The following is a 20,264-nucleotide window of genomic DNA, read 5'->3' on the forward strand; positions in this document are numbered from 1 at the left end:
TCTGGTTGTTGTGTTTGGCTTATGTTTGGAGGTACTTGGAAGAGAGTAGAGTCTGTGTTGAGGAATGAGCATAAATAAGAGCAGGAAGGAAGGAAATTGAGGATGCAAGTAGCAGATCCAACTGCAAAACTATGGGCTCTTCTACTTTGAGTTTTAGAAAATGTAATAGTGATAATGTTATTAAAAGATGTCATAAATCCAGCAACATTAATAACCCTTTGATGACTTCTGGTTTATTATTTTTATTGCTCCAAACATACTTTATTGAGTGCTAAACCAGAGTGAGTGCCTGCCTACCTTGAAACCTTTCCAACCAAAGGTTTTTTGGCTATCATCCCAGCTGGCCTGTTTCTTGATATGATAACAGCTAGACATATGGAGGTATGTCTAATACTTCTAATGGTCAGGTATGCTGTAGAGCAAGGTGTGACAGCCATTGGCTTGTGAAGCAATTTCCTGTGACATTTGAACCTCCAAAACTGCCTTAGGGGGTTAGAGTATAAGTAGGTCATTATTGAGCTCCCAGAACTGCAACTCTTGATGAGTCTCCAAAAATCACACTTAGTCTCCTAAAGCCATAGTATGGAATGCCCAGAAACTTAAGGTGGTAATTGATGAAGGACACGATATTGGCATGACTTTTTTTAGCCTTCTGAATTCTTGGTAGAAGAACACAGGAGTTATTGTTCACTAGAAAAAACTTTCATAGCCCCTACTGCCATCTGTACTGATCAGCAAATCTATTGGTAGAAGGATTAATGGGATACCAAGAACGTAACATTGGTGTTGATAGATACCAGCATCTGTCACTGTCGTTGTCATTTGTGGCACTGATTTGAATTTTTAGATGGGATAAATATTTAAGTAGGTATCTCCTAAACTTTGTAAGAATTTGAGGCCTTCTTTTAGTTATAGAAAGCCACTAATATTATACAACCATATTCTATAATAGTATGTAGACCATAATGGGAAAGAGAAGAGTAAAAGGAATACTATCCTATCCCACCCGTCTTACTTCTCTGTGTGTGCTAACTTACATTGTTATACTCTCTCTATCTCCCTATAGTATTTTGCAAAAATGGTGTCCATGTTAAGTGCAGAACCCAAAACTGAAAGGAAAAACTTACAATCCAGTCACTAAAAGCAAATTATATAACCATACAAAGAGAGGAAAGCCCTTCATATCCCAACCCCTCGATGCCTCATAAATACTTGGTAGCCCATCACCTTTCAGTTAAATAGCAAATATTGAACACTTAGAGTTTGATAAACTATAAATCCCAAATAGCTAGAGATATGTTGTTATCACTGCTATGTTAAAGGCACTGTGCTGCATGCCATCTTTTGCTCTGAAGTTGTTCATGTTTTATTTGGAGAGACAATGTGTAACTATGTGACTAGTTACACAGCAATCTGCAGGGTAATTAATATAAAACAACCTTATAACAGAGGTACTAAAACTGTATTTCATTGCCTGATAAGTGACACAGAATATGACTTCAAAAGGAGATTAGAGGGATAGGATGGGGGAAAAAGGACAAAAGGAGATTCGATCCCCCGATGCTGGACTGGTTGATGCAGTTTCATGTTGGTGAGGCTATAGAATTAAACAAGAGATTATAGTTCCCACTTTTACTATGCTGTTCTATGTTTCTAATTTCTGTTTTCTATTCTATTTTTTTAAAATGTATAGACTTTATTTTCGAGTAGTTTTAGATTTATTTAAAAAATTGAACAGAGTACAGTACCCATGTACCCCCTCACCTGTCTAGTTCTAATTTTTTTCACAGTGTCTTTTAATAGTTGCAGCTCATTTTAACAGATTTATAATTCATATTTTTATAAAAATGTCTGAATTGACATGTTATTGACTGCCTAAGTGGGGATTTATAGACTCACTTTCCAGATGCTGTATATTCTAATGCAGTCAGTTGGGACATCCAGTGAAGAATCTAAGTGAATTATGTACTCTGTTTTTATTGTTCAATCCATTAGTGAATGATGACTAGATCTCTGGTCCAAACAGAAAGAGGGAACATTAAGTAGATTCCATCGCTCATAGTTTGTTTTGTTTTTGTAACCAGGTGACTCCTAAAATTAAAAATCCCCCTTCTGAGCTCTGTTATATTTGTTGCATAACATTTTTTCCTCAGAATCAGCATAGAAGCCAGCAGCATTTTAATTTCTGATCCTCTTTCAAAACTGGAGAAAGGTGAACAGTTCTTGGCCTATATTGTCAGTACAAGGAAACTTTTATTTAAGGATTCTTGTCTGAAGATTCAGAGATTCCTAGTATACCTTGCTCTGTCCTTGACAGTGCTTGTGTCAGTGAATTCCATGAGAGATGGCATGTGGAGTATGGTTAGGGCATTTTTTAATTTGTTAGGGTTTATAGTAAATCATAAAATTTTAAATTGATTTTCTTCAATAGAAAGTGAGTTAACAAGCAGTTAAGTGGAAGAGAAAAACAGAAATGAAGGACTTGAATAACCTCACCTACATAATTGAGAATTGATTATATGGGTTAATGTGTAAATAGATTTTTGAAGCAACTGTAGTAATTTTACACCACCAACTTGTGCCCAAATCTTGTTGTCCTTGTTCCTGTAACCCCCAGTGCCTCTCATTTAAATTTGTTATACCTGTAACTGTAAAGTGGTTTATTATGTTTAATTGTGTTTAATTAAAAGTACCCACAAAAATGTTCTTATTCCTATCTTCCAAGATGAGCCAGCATTTATATTATAGTCCTTGACATATAAGGACTCAGAACTAGAGCTTTATCCTGTCTTAGAGATAGAACTGCACAAGTCATTTTTAAAAAGTGGAATGTTAGTGTTTAAAATGATTTCTGAAAATAAGTCTCGTTAGTTCCACAAGACTGTCAACTCCTTAAACATGGATTCAGCAGTCTAGCCTACAAACTAGGCTGGCCCCTTCTTATTTTACAGACGAGGTAACTAAGACCCAGAAGGGTTGTAGCTAAAGTAAGTTAATGCCCGAGTTGGCATTAGAATCTGTGCCTCCTGGTTTCTAGCCCTTTGTTCTTTCCATGACATTAAGCCTTTGTCTCTACCTGACAGGTCTCAGCCAGTCAACAGATATTGAACAAATATTCTGTGCCCAGCGCTGATCTTAGTGATGTTGGGGGTAAAAGAGAAGGATAACAGTAAGCAGTGTACAGTCTTGTAGAACTAATGAGACTTATTTATTCTCAGGAATGAGTAGAAAAAAGAGTATTCTATTTCAATGAATTGGAAATGCCTTTGATTGTGAAATATACCATTATTTTATGTATTACTAAGATAGAAAAAACTCTGACACAGTGCTTTTCCCTTAGAATTTGAATTTTATACATATTGAAACAACTCTCCTAATTGGACATAAATTTTTTTGTCATATTTCATCTTCATACATAAAAAATGTAGTAAAATAAATTGGTTAAGATTTTCCTAATACTTCACGTTCACAATCCAACTCTTTCTAATAATTTCTTGATTCAGCCACTGATATTGATGCTTTTCTATTCAGTGTCATTCATTTTGCCATTAAGAACTTTGATGATGCAGCATTTCTTAATACATAAAAGAACCAAAAATCTTAGTTGCTGGATTCTTAAGACACCTTTGCACTTATGTAGAGCTGTTCTAATATCTGGAATTTTCCTTCACATTACTGACCACCCTTTCTGCCAGTTTCGGTACTGGTGCTTCTGATATGCATGTGCAGGGAGCAATAACAATATGTTGATTGTGATGCGTCCTAATGTCAGTGATATTAAAATGTGAAAAAAAGGATATATCTTAGAATTGATGAAATGTAATATATATCCAACTGCTAAGTGTTAGGAAATAGCAATATAGGAAAGGAAGGATCGCCAAATTTGGAGTAAATTGGGAAAGAAGCATCAAGAGGAGTTAAAGATTGAAGCTGGATCTTGGGAGAAGGAACATGAGCAGAAAAAGCATTCCAGGTTGTGAGAACAGCTTGTGAAAAATACAGACTCCTTCCAGAATCAAGTCCTGAGTTTGTCACTATCAGAAGTACAGATGATTTATTTTGAAATTTTGTTTTCTTTTTATAATTTATTCTGAATTTTCTTCATGATTTATTAACCAGGGCAATTAAAGTTGATTGGTAAAGGGAAAGAAAAAAGTATCAATTTTTTCCCCTAATTTTAGAGTGCCGTTTAGAATCATTTAAAAAATATATGTTGTTACCTGAGCATGGTAGCTCACACCTGTAATCCCAGCACTTTGTGAGGCCGAGGCAGGTTAATTGCTTGAGTGCAGGTGTTTGAGACCAGCCTAGGCAACATGGTGAAACCTCATCTCTACAAAAAATACAAAACTTAACCGGGCGTAGTGGCATGTGCCTGTGGTCCCAGCTACTGGGGAGGGTGAGGTGGAAGGATCTCTTGAGCCCAGGAGGCAGACGCTGCAGTGAGCCAAGTCATACCCCTGCACTTCAGCCTGGGCAACACAATGAGACCCTGTCTCAACATACATACATTTGTTGTTGTATAAATCAAATAAGTCTTGGGTTTTTTTTGTTCATCTATTTTTTAGGTGGTGGGGGTTGAGACAGTCTGACTTTGTTGCCCAGGCTAGAGTGCAGTGGCATGATCTTAGCTCACTCTAGCCTCAAACTTGTGGGCTCAAGCAATTCTCCTGCCTCAGCCTCCCGAGTAGCTGGGACCACAGGTGTATGTCACCATGCCTGCCTAATTTTTAAAAAATTATTTTTTGTAGAGGAGGGCTTTTGCTGTGTTGCCTAGGCTGGTCTTGGTTTTTGGCCTCAAGTGATTGTCTGACCTCAGCCCCCCAAAGTGTTGGGATTACAGGTATGACCCACCACACCCAGCCTAGAATAAGTCTTGTTAAGCATGCATTTGGACAGAATAATTAACTTGAAGCATGTGCATTTTATTCATTCTATAAATATATATTAACTGCTTAGTTTGCAAGATAATATGATCAATGGGGGAATATAGGAATAAATATGACATGTCAGTTATAGTTGAATTTAAAATCAAAATGTTGGTGAGGAAATTGAAACTCCATTCTTCCTTTCCAGCCTTATTTACTGGAATAAGGTATTAGTTTGCTAGGGCTGTCATAACAGAGTTTTATAGTTTCAGGTCTTATGTTTAAGTCATTAATTCATTTTGAGTTGATTTTTATATGCGGTAAGAGATAGGAATCTGACTTCATTCTTCTGCATATAGACATCCAGTTTTTTGAGCATCGTTTATTGAAGAGGGTGTGCTTTCCCCAATGTTCTTGGTGCCTTTGTCGAAAATCAGTTGGCTGTAAATGCGTGAACAGAATAGGGTTCTCTATTCTGTTCCATTGGTGTGTATGCCTGTTTTTATACCAATACCTTGCTGTTGTGGTTACCACAGTTTTACAGTATTTTTTGAAATCAGGTAGTGTGATACCTCCAGGTTTATTCTTTTTGCTCAGCATTGCTTTGACTAATTTTTGTCTTTTGTGGTTCCATTCAAATTTTAGTATTGTTTTTTCTATTTCTATGAAGAATTGTCATTGGTATTTTGATAGGGATTGCACTGAATCTTTAGATTGCTTTAGGCAGTACGGTCATTTTAACAGTATTAATTATTCCAATTCATAAGCATGAGATGTCTTCCGATTTGTTTGTGTTCTCTCTAGTTTTCTTTCATCAGTGTTTTGTAGTTTTCCTCATAGAGAGCTTTTGCCTCCTTAGTTAGATTTACTCCTAGGTATTTTATTTCATTTTTTGTATTTATTATAAATGGGATTTCTTTCTTAATTTTTCTTTCAACTAGTGTGGTGTTGGTGTATAGAAATGCTGAGTTATATTGGCTGACTTTGTATCTGGTAATTTACTGAATTTTTTTTTTTCAGTTATGAGAGTTTTTTGGTGGAGTCATTAGATTTTTCTGTAAGATCATTTCATCTTCAGAGAGATACAGTTTGACTTTCTCTTTTCCAATTTGGCAGTTCTTTATTTCTCTTACCTGTTGCTCTGTCTAGGACTTCAAGTACTACATTGAGTAAGAGTGGTGAATGTGGACATTGTTGCTTTGTTCCCGTCCTTAGAGGAAAAGTGGAAAGCTTTTCCCATTCATCATAATGTTAGGTGTGAGTTTGTCATATATAGCCTTTATTATGTTGAGGTATGTTTCTTCTATTTCTAATTTGTTGAGGGTTTTTTTTATCATGAAGGGATGTTGAACTTTATCAAGTGCTTTTTCTGTATCTATTGAGATGTTTATATGGGTTTTGACCTTCATTCTGTTGACGTAATGTATCACATTTTTTACAAAAATCTTCACCAAAATACTAGTAAACCAAATTCAACATTAAAAAAAAAAAAAGATATCATGATGAAGTGGGGTTTATTCTAGGAATGCAAGGATGATTCAATATATGCAAATCATATAATGATTTCACTATGGTTAGTCTAGCTGGTGTTTCATTGATTTTGTTTTTTGCATTAAAAAAACTTTTTGTTTCATTGATCCTTTGTGTTTTCTTAGTCTCTCATTTAGTTCCACTGTTACCTGTATTAAGTCTTTCCTTTTACTAATTTTGGATTTGGTTTGTTCTTGATTTTCTAATTCTTTGAGGTGCTTCCTTAGGTTGTACTGATGAGAATGTATTCTGCAGTTGTTGGATAAAGTGTTCCAGTAATGTCTGTTAGGTCCATTTGGTTTACAGTGCAGTGTAAATCCAATGTTTCTCTGTTGATTTTTCTGTCTAATGATCTGTCCAATGCTGAGAGTAGGATGTTGAAGCCCCCAACTATTATTGTATTGGAGTCTATTGCTTCCTTTAGATCTAATAGTATTTGCTTTATATATCTGGGTGCTCTTGTGTTGGGTGCATATATATTTACAATGTTATATCATCTTACTGAGTTGATCCCTTTATCATTATATAATGACTTTCTTTGTTTCTTTTTTCTTTCTTTTTTCCTTTTTTTTTTTTTTTTTTTGGAGACAGAGTTGGCTCTGTCTCCCAGGCTGGAGTGCAGTGGCAGGGTCTTAGCCCACTGCAACCTCCACCTTCTGCCTTCTGGGTTCAAGCAATTCTCCTGACTCAGCCCCCTGAGTAGCTGGGATTATAGGCGCACGCTATTATGCTCAGCTAATTTTTGTATTTTTAATAGAGACAGGGTTTCGCCATGTTGGCCAGGCTGGTCTCGAACTCCTGGCCTCAAGTCATCTGCCTGCCTTGGCCTCCCAAAGTGCTAGGATTACAGGTGTGAGCTACCATGCCCAGCCCTTTTTAAAGTTTTTGACTTAAAGTCTGTTTTATCTCATATAACTATCCCTGCTTTGCATTTGGTTTCTGTTTGTGTGGAATATATTTTTCCATCCTTTCACTTCTAGGCAATATGTGTCTACAGGTGAAGTGTAGGCAGCATATAGTTGGGTCATGTTTATTAATCTTTTCAGCTAAATTATATCTTTTAAGTGGAGAATTTAAAATGGTTAAATATGGTTATTATTGATAATGGTTGTTATTGATAGGTAAGGACTTATTCCTTTCATTTTATTGTTTTCTGTTTGTTTTATGTATCTTTTGTTTCTTTCTTCCTATCTTATTTTTCTTTGCAGTTTGATGGTTTTCTGTGGTGGTAACATTTGACTTCTTTCTCTCATTTGTGTCTGTTCTGCCAGTGAGCTTTATACTTTCATGTGTTTTTATGATGGTAGACAGCATCCTTTCACTTCCAGGTGTAAGATTTCCTTAAGCATTTCTTGTAGGTCCAATCTCAAGATAATGAATTCCCTGTTTTTGCTTGTCTGGGAACAACTTTATTGTTCCCGTCTGATGGGAATTCCCTTCTATATATCCCTTCTATATAACTTGAAGGTTTTCTCTTGCTGTTTTTTAGAATTCTTAGTCTTTGACTTTTGACAGTTTGACTACAGTGTGCCTTGGAGAAGACATTTTTGGGTTGAATCTATTTGGGAATCTTTGAGCTTCCTATATTTGGATGTCTATATCTCTTGCAAGACTTGGGACATTTTCAGCTGTTATTTCATTAAATAGATTTTTTGCGCCTTTAGCCATCTCTTCTCTGGAACTCCCAAAATTTAAATATTTGTCACTTTGTGATGTCCCTCATTTCACATAGGCTTGCTTTATTCTTTTTATTTTCTGACAGGGTTATTTCAGAAGGTCTGTCTTTTAAGTTTAGAAATTCTTTCTTCTGCTTGATCTAGTCTACTATTGCCCTCAATTGTATTTTTTGTTTCATTCATTGAATTGTTCAGTTCAGGATTGATTTCGTTCTTTATGAACTCTAACTCTTAGTTGAATTTCTCATTGAGGTCATGAATTGTTTGTCTGATTTCCTTGTATTATTTATCTGTTTTCTTGAATCTCACTGACCTTTAATATTTTTGAATTCTTTGTCAGGCATTTCATAGATTTCTTTTTCATTGGAATGTTGGTGAATAATTACTGTGTTCTTTTGGAAGTGTTATGTTTCCTTGCTTTTTTATGTTTCTTGTGTTCTTTCATTCGTATCTGTGCATCTAGTATAATAGTCACTTCTTCAAATTTTATGGATTGGCTTTCATAGGGAAAATACTTTTTCCTATAGACATATCTATTCTTTTGGTTGGGTCCAGCACTTTGGTTTTGATTCTGGGTGGGTACAGTAGCATAGTTTCTGTATGATTTCTTGGGCTGTAATCAGTGTCATTTGTGTCTGTGAGCTTCTCAATGGCTTAGGCTGTGGTGGTTAGTGGAAGCTGTAGTAGAACTTTGTTGGGGATGAGGACACCAGGTAGAGGCCAGTCCTTGGACAACAGCAGGCTGAGTGTGCTGATCCTTAGGGCTTCAGGCAGCATTCTGTGCACCAAAGGTAGTGAGTCTGGACAGGCTGATCCTTAGGCCTCCAGGCAGTTTACTTTGGTGGCAGCAGTGGCAGCAGTGTGCTGGGTGAGCAGATGGGTCCTTGAGCCCCTGGGCAATGTGTTTTGGTGATGGTAGGAGCAGCAGTGGGCTATCCCTCTGGCTCCCAAGCAGCACGCAGAATGCTTATGCAGGTGGGGGGTTGGGGTGGGTCATTCTCCAGGCTCCCTGATGGTGCACTTGAGTGCAGGCTGTGGCGAGTGGGGTAGGCTAATCCCTAGCCCTCAGACAGCGTGCTTGGGTGCCATTCATTGTTGTAGCAGTGGAAAGCTGTGTAGGCTCATCCTTAGGCCCCAGGAAGGTGTGCACGAGTGACAGATGGGCAGGTCTGCTTTCAGGTTCCCCTCATGGTGTGTGTGGGTGCCAGTGGCAGCAGCTAGGGAGGGCATAATGTAGCATGCATATATGAATATATATAAATAAATTTTGTCTGTGGGGAATAATTGGCATGTGACTTCAGAACTGCTTGTATTTTCCTTTTATATATTGAAGAACTAAGTATTAAATAAACAGAATACAAAAAATAAAAACTCAGTGATGCATGCCTTGTTGACCTTGTGCTCTTTCCCCTATCCTTTTATCCCTCTGCAAATAGGCATCGGGGCAATAACATCATTACTAGTTGGGTAATAGTTTATAGACTTGTTTTCAAGACCAGACTGCTAGGCCCTAAGTGTCTTCAAACCCTCTATTTCAGGAAGTTAATTTTGATTTAGTTGAATGGTTTTATGGAAGCTGGTTGTGCATATGAAGGAATACTCACATATCATTTATGCTTTATAAATAGCAACACAGACCACTATTTAAAATCCTAAAAATATTTGTGATTCATAACTCAAAATTGTTTTCTCTGAATCATTTGTAAACTTTCCCTTGGTCTATAATAGATAGATCAGAATGAATGAAATTCTAAACCTCTACCCTCTGTTTTTGCTGTATCAGACATTCTTAGCCCTAATAAAAAATATTATGAAGGTTTGACATTGACTCTAGGAGGGATTGCCCAAATACATGTGATTCTTAAGGTAAATGTTTCTGTTGTCTACAGTAGAAATACAATGCAAGTCACAAATGTGAACCACATGTATAATTTTGAATTTTCTAGTAGCCATATTAGAAAAGTAATAACAGGTAAAATTAATAATATATTTTAAACTAGTATGTTCAAAATATTTCAACATGTAATCAGTATTAACAATTATTAATGAGATATTTCTTTTTGTATTAAGTCTTGAAATCTAAGGAGTATTTTATACTTATAGCATATCTCAATTTGAACTAGCCACATTTTACTTATTACATAGCCACATGTGACAGGCAGCTACTGTATTGGATAGTCCAGGCCTACTGCAAAAGTGCATAATCAGTACATCAGATTGTAGAGCTTTTTCTTAAAGCTTTCCATACTGCCGTGTCTCATCCGTCTGTGTCAGTGGTCCTATCTCCCCATCCCTCTTCACAGTCTTTCTCTGCCTCACTTCCATCTTCATCCCATATTATCCTCTCTTTGACACTTTCTCCCTTTTATGCCACATATCCTCTCCTTCTTTCTGTCAAGTTCTCTTGCATGTTTTGCTGAGATTCTTAGGAGAGAAAGTTCCATTAACAGTATGATATCCTACCTCCACACAAAAAAATGTGTTACTGAGGAAATGTGAGCTGATCCCAACAATATCAGTACCCTGGGGGAAGTGAAGTTCTTCCTCCTCTAGGAAAAGTTAGGAATCTCTAGTGATAGTGGATTCTGAGTGATAGAGGAAGAACTGATCAGAAGTATGTAACTCGTAGCCTTCATTTGTTTCATGAAATGTAGAATAAGAATTATGGTTTTTGCTATTATTAACAGTTTTTAATCAGTGTCAGAAGCCAGATGTTTAATAGGTACCTCAGAAATGAAATATAAGTATACAAGTTTAGCTTTGCTGACTAGGTTAGAGCAAAGGAGCATAATCAAATTTTCTTACCAGACTATCCTGTCGTTTCTTTCCTTTTTATACCCCCCCCTTTTTTTTTGATACAAAGTCTTGCTCTGTAACCCAGGCTGGAGTGTAGTTGTACAGTCTTGGCTCACTGCAGCCTCGACCTCCCGGACTCAAGCTATCCTCCAGCCTCAGCACTCCCACTCCGAGTAGCTGGGATTACAGGTGTGTGCCACCACATTTGGCTAATGTTTTGTAATTTTTGTAGAGGCAGGGTTTTTCCATGTTGCCATGTTGCCCAGGCTGGTCTTGAACTCAAGCAATTTGCCTGCCTGGGCCTCCCAAAGTGCTGGGATTACAGGTCCGTGCCACTACGCCTGGCCTATAACATTTCTTAGGATTTATATTTCTAAGATATTTTGTGATTTACATTGTATCTTTCACAATGTATTATTTAGCCCCAGTTTATAAATGTACAAACATGCAGTTCCTTGTTTTGTTTGGGTTTTGGAAAGTAACTCAAAGTCAATGCAGAAAATGAAGAAAACAATTTTACAATAACCTCAAAAAGAAAACATTTAGGAATACATTTAACAAAAGAGATATAAAACTTATACTCTGAAAACTGTAAAACATTGTTGGAAGAAATTAAGGACTTAGAGAAATGGGAAGACACCCCATGTTTATCTTCTGGAGAACTTAATATTGTTCACATATTTCCTAAGTTGATTTACATATTCAGTGGAATCCCAGCTGCCGGGTTGGCAGAAAATTTTTTGCAGAAATTGACAAGCAGATCCTCAAAATCTGTGGAAATGCAAAGTGCCCTCAATAATCAAAAGTGATTTTGAAAAGAACAAAGTTGGAGGACTCAGGCTTTATAGTAAGCTTCTTGATTTCAAACAGTACTATAAAGCTACAGTAATCAAAACAGTGTGGCACTGGCATAGGGATTGAGTTGCAAGTTATCTCAGACTCCTTTTGTCCCTGGACTCTGAGTTATTCCAAACTGTTAACACTAATCTACTCTAGATGTTTAAGAATTTATTAAAAGTTTAGCTGATATCTTCTTGGCCCACTTATGTGGTGATCACTTCTCCCAGTGGTCTGCCAAAGGCAAAACAGTTTATGTGTTCTGTTTCTCTTTGGGAGAGACTTGTCATTATATGGATTTTAAGATAACCAGTTTCCCTTGTTATCTTACAAACTCAGCTCTCTGGTAAACTCAAGAAAAGTTATGATTTTATAGATCAGCTGGTCTTTTCTCTTGTTACGGTGGGAAGAACATTCTCTTCTGCTTTCTACATCCTAAGCAGAGTGGAACTAATATGGGGTTTGGCATGTAACAGACTTAGCGCTTGGTTAAAATTGGTTTAAAGTGGGTTGAATTTACTGAATACTTGTGTGCCAAGCAGTATGCTAAGCATTTGCCATATCATCTCCTTTAGTCCATGCACTTATCTATGAAGTGTAGATATTGTTGTTATTCCCATGTTTTACATGTAAAACTGAGGCTTAGTAGAGAAAAGGAACTGGAGTACAGGAATAAATAATAGTTTTTATTGATATTATCCAAGTCATCTTCCTCCTTCTCCCAAAAAAACTCTTGAATCCATTTTTCAACTTCTCCAAGGAAAGGAGATATATATTCCTGGCATTGCAAGTTCTTATTTTCCTCAGTTGATGGGAAAAGAGACACAGTATTAAAACCAGAGAAAGCTTGAAGGGACCTCCTTGAACTTTTGATTAACAGAGAGAGAGAGAGAAAAAAATTATCTTAAGGATCTGGTGGCTTTGGGTCATCAGCAGCGTCTAGGTTTTATAACAGGTGAATGACAGAATGACTGTCATGGCTTTGCTGCCACTTTTCACTTTCCTGTTTTCTTTCTTTTGCTTCCAGTGTGAAGTTCAACTTTTTTTATAGGGTGGTAGAATTTTAATTTGTTACCTCCTTTATTAATTCCTTCACTAGCCTGCTATATGCGCATTCCTTAAGGTAGGTCTCGTGCTAAGGACATTAAGTATAACTACTTGTACCACTTAATTTGTCTCAACAAATGTCTTTGTAAGCTGTCTCCTCACCCTTTAATACATTCAACAAAAAGTGAAGTAAAAAAGTTTTTTTTATTTTTATTTTTTAATTTTCTTCATTTTTGTTCTCTTCCAGAAAAGAAACTATGATATGAGCCTGGTCAGTAAGCTCAATTAAAACAAATATTATTAATTAATCTCTTCAGCTATTATCTGAGCATCAGTTTCCAAGATGTACCATTTATAACTCACCACAGTATTCAGTCTGTGTTTTCTCTTGTGCTGGTTAGAGATGCAAGTTGAGTTTCATGCATTGCCTGTCTGCTGGAATTTTAACATTTTTTCAACTGTTCCATATGTATAGTATAAACTGGGTGATAAGCACCTGATCATTATTGTATCTATCAGTAGAATTAATACAGAGACTATGCCAAAGGTTGAGGAATAAGAACATGTAGAGAAAGGGAGGAGGATTGTTTATATATAGGAATATATTTTACAATAGCCAGGTTTAATGTAACCGGCACTTATGTGCTTCTTCCTTTCTAGTTATCAGGGAATACGAAGGGCAGAGAGAGCATCCAGGAACCTAGATTTGATTACTACAACCATGAAGTTCCTGATATTGACCTCAGTGATTGTGAATTCCCACATGTCATTGAAATTTATGACTTTCCCCAAGAATTTCGTACTGAAGACCTTCTACGGGTTTTCTGCAGTTATCAGTGAGTATGCAAATGATTGTGGATGTTAGGGAGTGTGAGATGAAGTCTTTAAAAAATGTTTTCTGAGAAATCATCTCTTGTTTTTCATATCCCCTGTTTTTCATATTTTAGCATCAGGCTGGTTTATTGTCTTTTCCAGGTCCAGTAGAAACTTTCTATATTAAACTACTGTTCTAAGTTCCTTAAAAATGTCAGATAGCCTTTCTAGCCCCCATTTTAGCATTTAAGAAGACTGTCATCAGTGATAACTTCATGGTGCATTTAGTCCATTGATATTTATTGTAATTGTTGATGTATTTGGATGTATTGTCAAATTGCCTGCCATCTTTATGTGTTTACTTGTCCCATCTTTTTCTTTCTTGCCTTCTTTTGGGGTCACTGCAGCCTCAACTTCCTGGGCTCAAGCAATCCTCCCAGCTTAGCTTCCCAAGTAGCTGGGACCACAGGTGTGTGTCACCATGCCCGACGAATTTTTGTATTTTTTTTGTAGAGACAGGATTTCACCATGTTGCTGGGTTAGTTTCAAACTCCTCCACTTAAGCCATCTGCCTACTTCAGCCTCCCAAAGTGCCGGGATTAGAAGTGTGAGTTACCACGCCTGGCCTCAACTAAGTTTTTACAGACACAATAACTCTTCTTTTTTATGCTCTGCACCTGTTTCATTGGTTTAATTTTATTTAATTCCATGGTGAAAATATCAACTCACACTGATATAAGTGGGTTTGAGAACACTTGCCCTAACGCTTGGTGTGTGTATAGCTGATACTTATATAGGAGACGTTAAAAGAGTTAGAAGTATATACCTCTGTATATTTAGCTTACAAGAAAAAATAAGCTTCAGGAATAAAGAGATGATAATCTAGAAAGAAAGTTATTAAGAAGATTTTCAGGGTCTGGAAGAAAATCAGTATCAAGAAGGATTATACTTTAATGTTTCAGTCCTGATATTTAAAATGAACCAGGTCTGTAGTGTGATATAACAAATTTAAATTTAAAATTCACCTTGAATGTGTAAGATTCTGTTATAAGTCAGGGTATAGCCCTTAACTTTCTCTTAAAGGATAAGTAAATATTTTAGACAACTCTGCCATTGTTAAACAGAAGCAAGCAAAAACAGTACATAAATGAGCATGGCTGTAAACTAAAACTTTATTTATAAGAACAAGTGTTCTGTTTTCATATGAAGTTCTAGAACAGGCAAAACCAGCAGCCATGTACTTGTTTAATCAGTTAAACGTAATTCGGCGGGGAGCATCAGTTCTATAACTAACAGAAAGAAAGGGTGAATGGATCCTGGAGGACAGTTAATCTCTGCCATAAACTTTAAATGTAGAGTGTGTAGGTCAGTCTTATTTATTAGAATTAGGTTTAGATCTAGTATCAGAACCTGTTCAACATAAAATTCATAATAGATTTTTTAAAAGCAGTCAGAGGGATCCAATCCCATTAGAACTACCTTAGACTGTCATAAATGATGATTCATAAAACCAAGGATCATTTTGTTGATGTCTAGAATTTCGTGAAGATTAGTTAACTCTTATAAAACTATTTACTTCCCTTGGCTTTGTTTCTTGATAATCTCACCTGCAAGACCATTTTTCTATCAAACTTAAAAACATTCTCCAAAGAGAAAAATTTTAAAGGGTTATGAAATTTTGAAGTAGAAAAGGCCCTCTGGAACCCATCTGTCATTTATAAAAATGAAAAAAAAAGGTCATGGTGCAAAAGCCTGTAATAATGCCTGCGAGTCAAATTACAGAGTCAGCTTCATGTTTTAATCACCATCTTCATCAATATTAATATTGATGAACATTGCTATTAATAATAAAAGTAATGAACACCATTAATTTATTAGATGCCCATGAAGTGCTCAACACCATCTTCTTTGCCTTGTCATGGATGATCTCATTTCCATTTTCACAACAGCTCTGTGGGGGACATACTTTGCTCATTTTTACAGATGAGCCAACCTAGCTTCAAGAGAGGTTAAACTTGCCCAAGGTCTCAAGGGGGCAGAACCCTGAGTCCATGAGCATTTTTAAGCTCTTAGCTGAAAAATATAACTGTTATGTCATCATCCTGACATTCCTTGTGCTCACTAGGTAGCTCTTCTCCAAAATAAAAGTGTTTCTGTAGTACTTAAATGTTCATTCTTTTGATCGTTTCTAATCTGGTCTAATATTTCTCTTATCATGATTTCTTTCATCCTGAATTTTTCTGACTTTGCCACACAATTCTTTCCTATATTTTTCTTATTTTTTTAACCTCCCTTCTGCAACAAGTGAAGAACAGATCAGCCTCTCTGATTATAGTTGCCCCCTTTTTTCCCCATTACCTGACTTTTTAAAAAAAAAATTGAATGACATCTTGCAGTATAATCTCCCCTACCCCATTCTCACATTCTGTTTCTGTCTCTGTCCTCAAGGACAGAGTTTACATTTGCATTAAATCCAGGTGACCTTCCCTGCCTACCTACTCTTCTTATATTCTAACCCTCCTCTGCTTCCTCTTTCCATTTCTTGTCATTCCCTGCCCATAAGAACGTCTCTTGTAAATAGTGCATTAAATACTTTACATCCCCAAGGGACTTGTGAGGATTAATTAGTTGATGTCTATAAAATGGCTGAGAACGTAAAATACTCCTGGGTAGTTCTTTATGATGGTATTATTGCTTTTAAAATTCAATGGCTTCTTCTGTCCTCCAAGCTGTTTTTGGTGTCATTATCCCCATTCCACCTGTGCACTCGTTGAGTGTTTCTATCTTGTGAAATGCTTTATGAGATTCTATTTGTGAGATGTTTCATAAAAGTAAATTTTATTTTAGGAAATAAAATTTTTTTTGTGTGTTGCAGAAAGAAAGGATTTGATATTAAATGGGTGGATGATACACATGCCCTAGGAGTATTCTCCAGTCCAATTACAGGTATTCACCCAATGGCTTTCAATCTTCCTTTCTTATTGTTCATTTTCTCATGCTACTTTTTCTATTTCCCTTCTATTTGAGAAAGTTGGCATTTTATTCAGCCAGTGTAGGTAATAGGACAGATAGTGGTTTTTTTGAAGTAAGATACTTTGGTACCCATTCTCCTCTTTCATGTGAGTCCAGTGGTATTTGGAGAGGTAGAGTCAACACCTTTCAAGGTTATTTGTACACATAACTGTCATGATAGTACATAAACAGATTAAGGTAGAGATTGAAGAATCCAATGGGGCTAACTCTTACAATATTGGTGATTTTTTTTTCCCCATCCCAGACAAGTGAATTTAAGTAACACTTTAACCTATCTAGTGAGAAGTTACAATACATACTCTCTGAATATATGATTGGGCCTTTTTACATACATCATTGGCCTCATGACAGATCTGATGCAGAGGCATTCAAAGAAAATAGAGATATTAAAATGTTAGTTCCTGTCTGAACCAGCTAGAATATGGGTCTGCAAAATTATTATATAAAGGACCAAACGGTAAAAACAGTATTTTAGGCTTTGTGAAGCATCAGTCTCTGTCACTACTTAACTCTGCTGTTGGAGCAAGAAACCAGCCATAGACAATATACAAGCCAAATGGGCATGGCTCTGTTTCAGTAAAATAATAAAATTACTTTGTAAATAAATATAAAAACAGGTGGTTGGCTGCATTTGGTCACAGAGCCATAGTTTGCTGATACCTGATCTAAAATAATTACTGCCTCTAGATCTTAGTCTCTTTTGCTTGCTTTGAAAAAAAAAAAGCATAACATCTAGGAAATACTAAGAGCCATCCCTAGTTGTTCCTTTGCATCACTGTACTTCATGTCTTCTGCTTCCTTTTATTCCTCTTTGCAGCTCGTGATGCGTTGGGTATTAAACACACCATGGTGAAGATTCGTCCCTTGTCACAGGCCACAAGAGCAGCCAAGGCCAAAGCTAGAGCTTATGCTGGTGAGTCTATAATCTCAGGGTTTTTTCTTGCTGATGGTGGTATTATTATTCTTTCCAGCAGTTTTATAGCATCCAGACATCTAAAGACATATCACTTTTATTTTTACTGTTAAAAGAAGTATATTTTTAAGAAAAAATAAATAAAAGAGAAATGACCATGTTGGAAATATGGCATCTGAGCAGCCACTTGGAGGGTCTGAGAACTAACGGCAGGCAATGCAGCAACCAGTTTCTGATGACATCCCTACCTAGTTTACCTCTGTGTTTAACTGCCTGATAGAGTCACTGTAAAATACTGTGTTAATGCAGATAATGAAGCCAGGGTTGTTTGTGCTTTGCCATGTTAATTTTCTCTGATCGTCATCTATCAGGCTTGTATTAATTACTGCTGATGCAGCCCTTGTTAGTCTATTTTGTATGTTAATTACTGAGTTAAATCACTTGAAGCTGGAGTGCTCTCTCTTCTTTACTCCCTCCTACTCCCTTCCTTTCTTCCATTCAGAGTTCCTCCAGCCAGCAAAGGAGCGTCCTGAGACTTCAGCAGCCCTAGCCAGAAGGTTAGTCATCAGTGCCCTTGGGGTTCGAAGTAAGCAGAGCAAAACCGAACGAGAAGCAGAGCTCAAGAAACTGCAAGAAGCCAGAGGTGAGCTGAAAGGATGGCGTTCTTCTCTAGTCCCTTTACAGCTCACTATAAGGCGTGTGTTTAAAAAAAAAAAAAAAGAATGAAGCCCATTCCATTTTGTCATTTCTGTTTCCTAGAAGCCTCCTAAGTGTGTAGAAAGTCTCATGCCTTACGTTCAGGAGAAGACGTTTCAGGATTTATCTGCCTGTTTCACACACCAAGACATCCTAATCCACGCTCCTACTGTTGTTTTCCAAGAGATAGGTTTGGTCTTCTCAGCCCATCCATGGCTTTTCCTACAGTTTTTCTCTGAGAAAAATTTTCCTGTGAAAACTTATAGTGTCCTAGGCAGAAAACATTTGCTATGGTTTTACTGGGCCACGATTGCCGTGATATTGCCCTAATGTTGTCAAATGGTTTAGATCTGAGGTAGAAGACAAATTTAGGGAAAACCAGCAACTGACATTGATGATGATAACTGTAGGAGGTATTTTTGTCTTTTTAAGGCAGTCCTGAGTGGCTCCATTAGAGTACATCTAGATTTACCTGTCTTCTGATTATTTTCCATTATCCAAGCGTTCTCAGAAAAATATTTCCCCTGATCCACAAGCAGAGTTTTTATTTTCTTATAGTTTGGGGTTGAAGTTAAAATCTCTCTGTCTCCTCTGCAGGCTGTTGAATTGTATGTAAAGGCTTGGGACTCTGGTGTGGCACTTAAGTACTTTTTATCAACCTTCAGGCTTTAGACAGTCTCGTTGCCTTAGCCCACAATCCCTGGAATCTGTGAAGGCAATTTATTCTGAAAACTCCACTTACCGAAAAGTAACTTCATTTTTCCATTAAACGAATTGAAGTTTCAAACTCCTTGTTTATTGCTGGCCTAACAAGGCCATTAATACTTCCTGTCCTCTCTGCTTTGGTGATAGCAGGCAGCTTGCAGACTCTCAGCTGCACTGGCCAGATAACCAGTGACAGAGTGTGTCATGGCAAGTGCTAGAGTTTCAGAGTTGAACCCAACTAATTTTTGAAACCTTAATGACTATAATGAGGCAGTTTTGATGTTTTCCAATCATTGTTTACTCAAAGGCCTCCTACGGACTATAGAAACATAACTGGGTTCCTTGGGTTTTTATAGATGGCAATAACAGAACTAGATTAAAGATGAATGTGCAGTGTCCTTAACCCTTTGTTAATTGGTTGTCTCTGAAGAAAATGATTTCTGTGTGATAACAGTGATATCTATAAAAAGGGATATGACTCCCTTTGCCATGTTATCATCCTTCTCTGTGGGTGTATATCACCTGTATCTCTACAGATCCTGCAACAGTGGTTTTGCGTGGCTATCATCTTGAGTATTCCCTTTTCTTTCTCTAGGCGCATCAGCATGCAGCTCCACTTGAAGTATTTGTTTTAAATGTCTGGCTATACAAAGGACATTTCAGTGATGCAATTAAAATTGAGACTGTTGACTAAGTGGGTACTCTATTGCTTTCCTAAAGAAGGCCTTTATTTGTGAATAGAGACCCACTGTGATAAGTTCCTCCTACCTATTGGTGCTGAGGCTGTATGGATTCTAGAGGACTCTTCCTTTATTATGCTCCAGAGTGCTACCATTCTTTGTATCTGAGGAAATGCATCTGGAAAATTTCCCGATGTATCTCTTTCTGGCCTCTTTCTGTGTTGGGCAGATACTTACATGCTTGCCTGCATGGAGCCCAGGCTTTAAAGATTTTTTTTCGGTAGAAACTTTACTGTTTTAGGTATTAGACTCTAGAATCGCACTTCCTGGGTCCACATCTTAGGTCTGCCATTTACTGTCTCTGTGACCTTGAGAGGGTAGGTAAGTAACTTACTTACTCTCTGGAGGCCTCTGTTTTTTCAGACTTAAATGGAACTCAAGCGAGTTAATCCATGAAGGATACTTAGTCATCTTCAAAAAACCATAGGTACTCTCTTGCTCCTGTTTCTGCAGGCCTATAATGAGTTATATGATAAGTGTTAGCTGCTATTGTTTTTGTTAGTAATAATAGTAGTATCATTATATGGTGAATCCAGCACAGATTTCAGTGCATACTTTTGTCATTAATTACTCTTTTTATTTTAAAATTCCTATAATCGTCTATTAGCTC

At 36.9% G+C, this 20,264-nt stretch overlaps 1 protein-coding gene across 10 annotated transcripts in view; it reads left to right on the top strand.

Annotated features, from left to right (window-relative positions):
* The window catches only part of R3HCC1L (R3H domain and coiled-coil containing 1 like), a 104,101-nt gene that overhangs the window by 77,191 nt on the left and 6,646 nt on the right, over window positions 1–20,264 (top strand). For all 10 annotated transcript variants that reach the window (XM_050802873.1, XM_050802878.1, XM_050802869.1 and 7 more), the window contains 4 exons: window positions 13,415–13,590; window positions 16,443–16,513; window positions 17,418–17,513; window positions 18,016–18,156. In XM_050802873.1, the coding sequence (XP_050658830.1) occupies window positions 13,415–13,590; window positions 16,443–16,513; window positions 17,418–17,513; window positions 18,016–18,156 (484 nt within the window). The remainder of the gene's footprint in view (window positions 1–13,414; window positions 13,591–16,442; window positions 16,514–17,417; window positions 17,514–18,015; window positions 18,157–20,264) is intronic.

Source organism: Macaca thibetana, chromosome 9, assembly GCF_024542745.1.
Source record: "Macaca thibetana thibetana isolate TM-01 chromosome 9, ASM2454274v1, whole genome shotgun sequence".
Taxonomy (NCBI): domain Eukaryota; kingdom Metazoa; phylum Chordata; class Mammalia; order Primates; family Cercopithecidae; genus Macaca; species Macaca thibetana.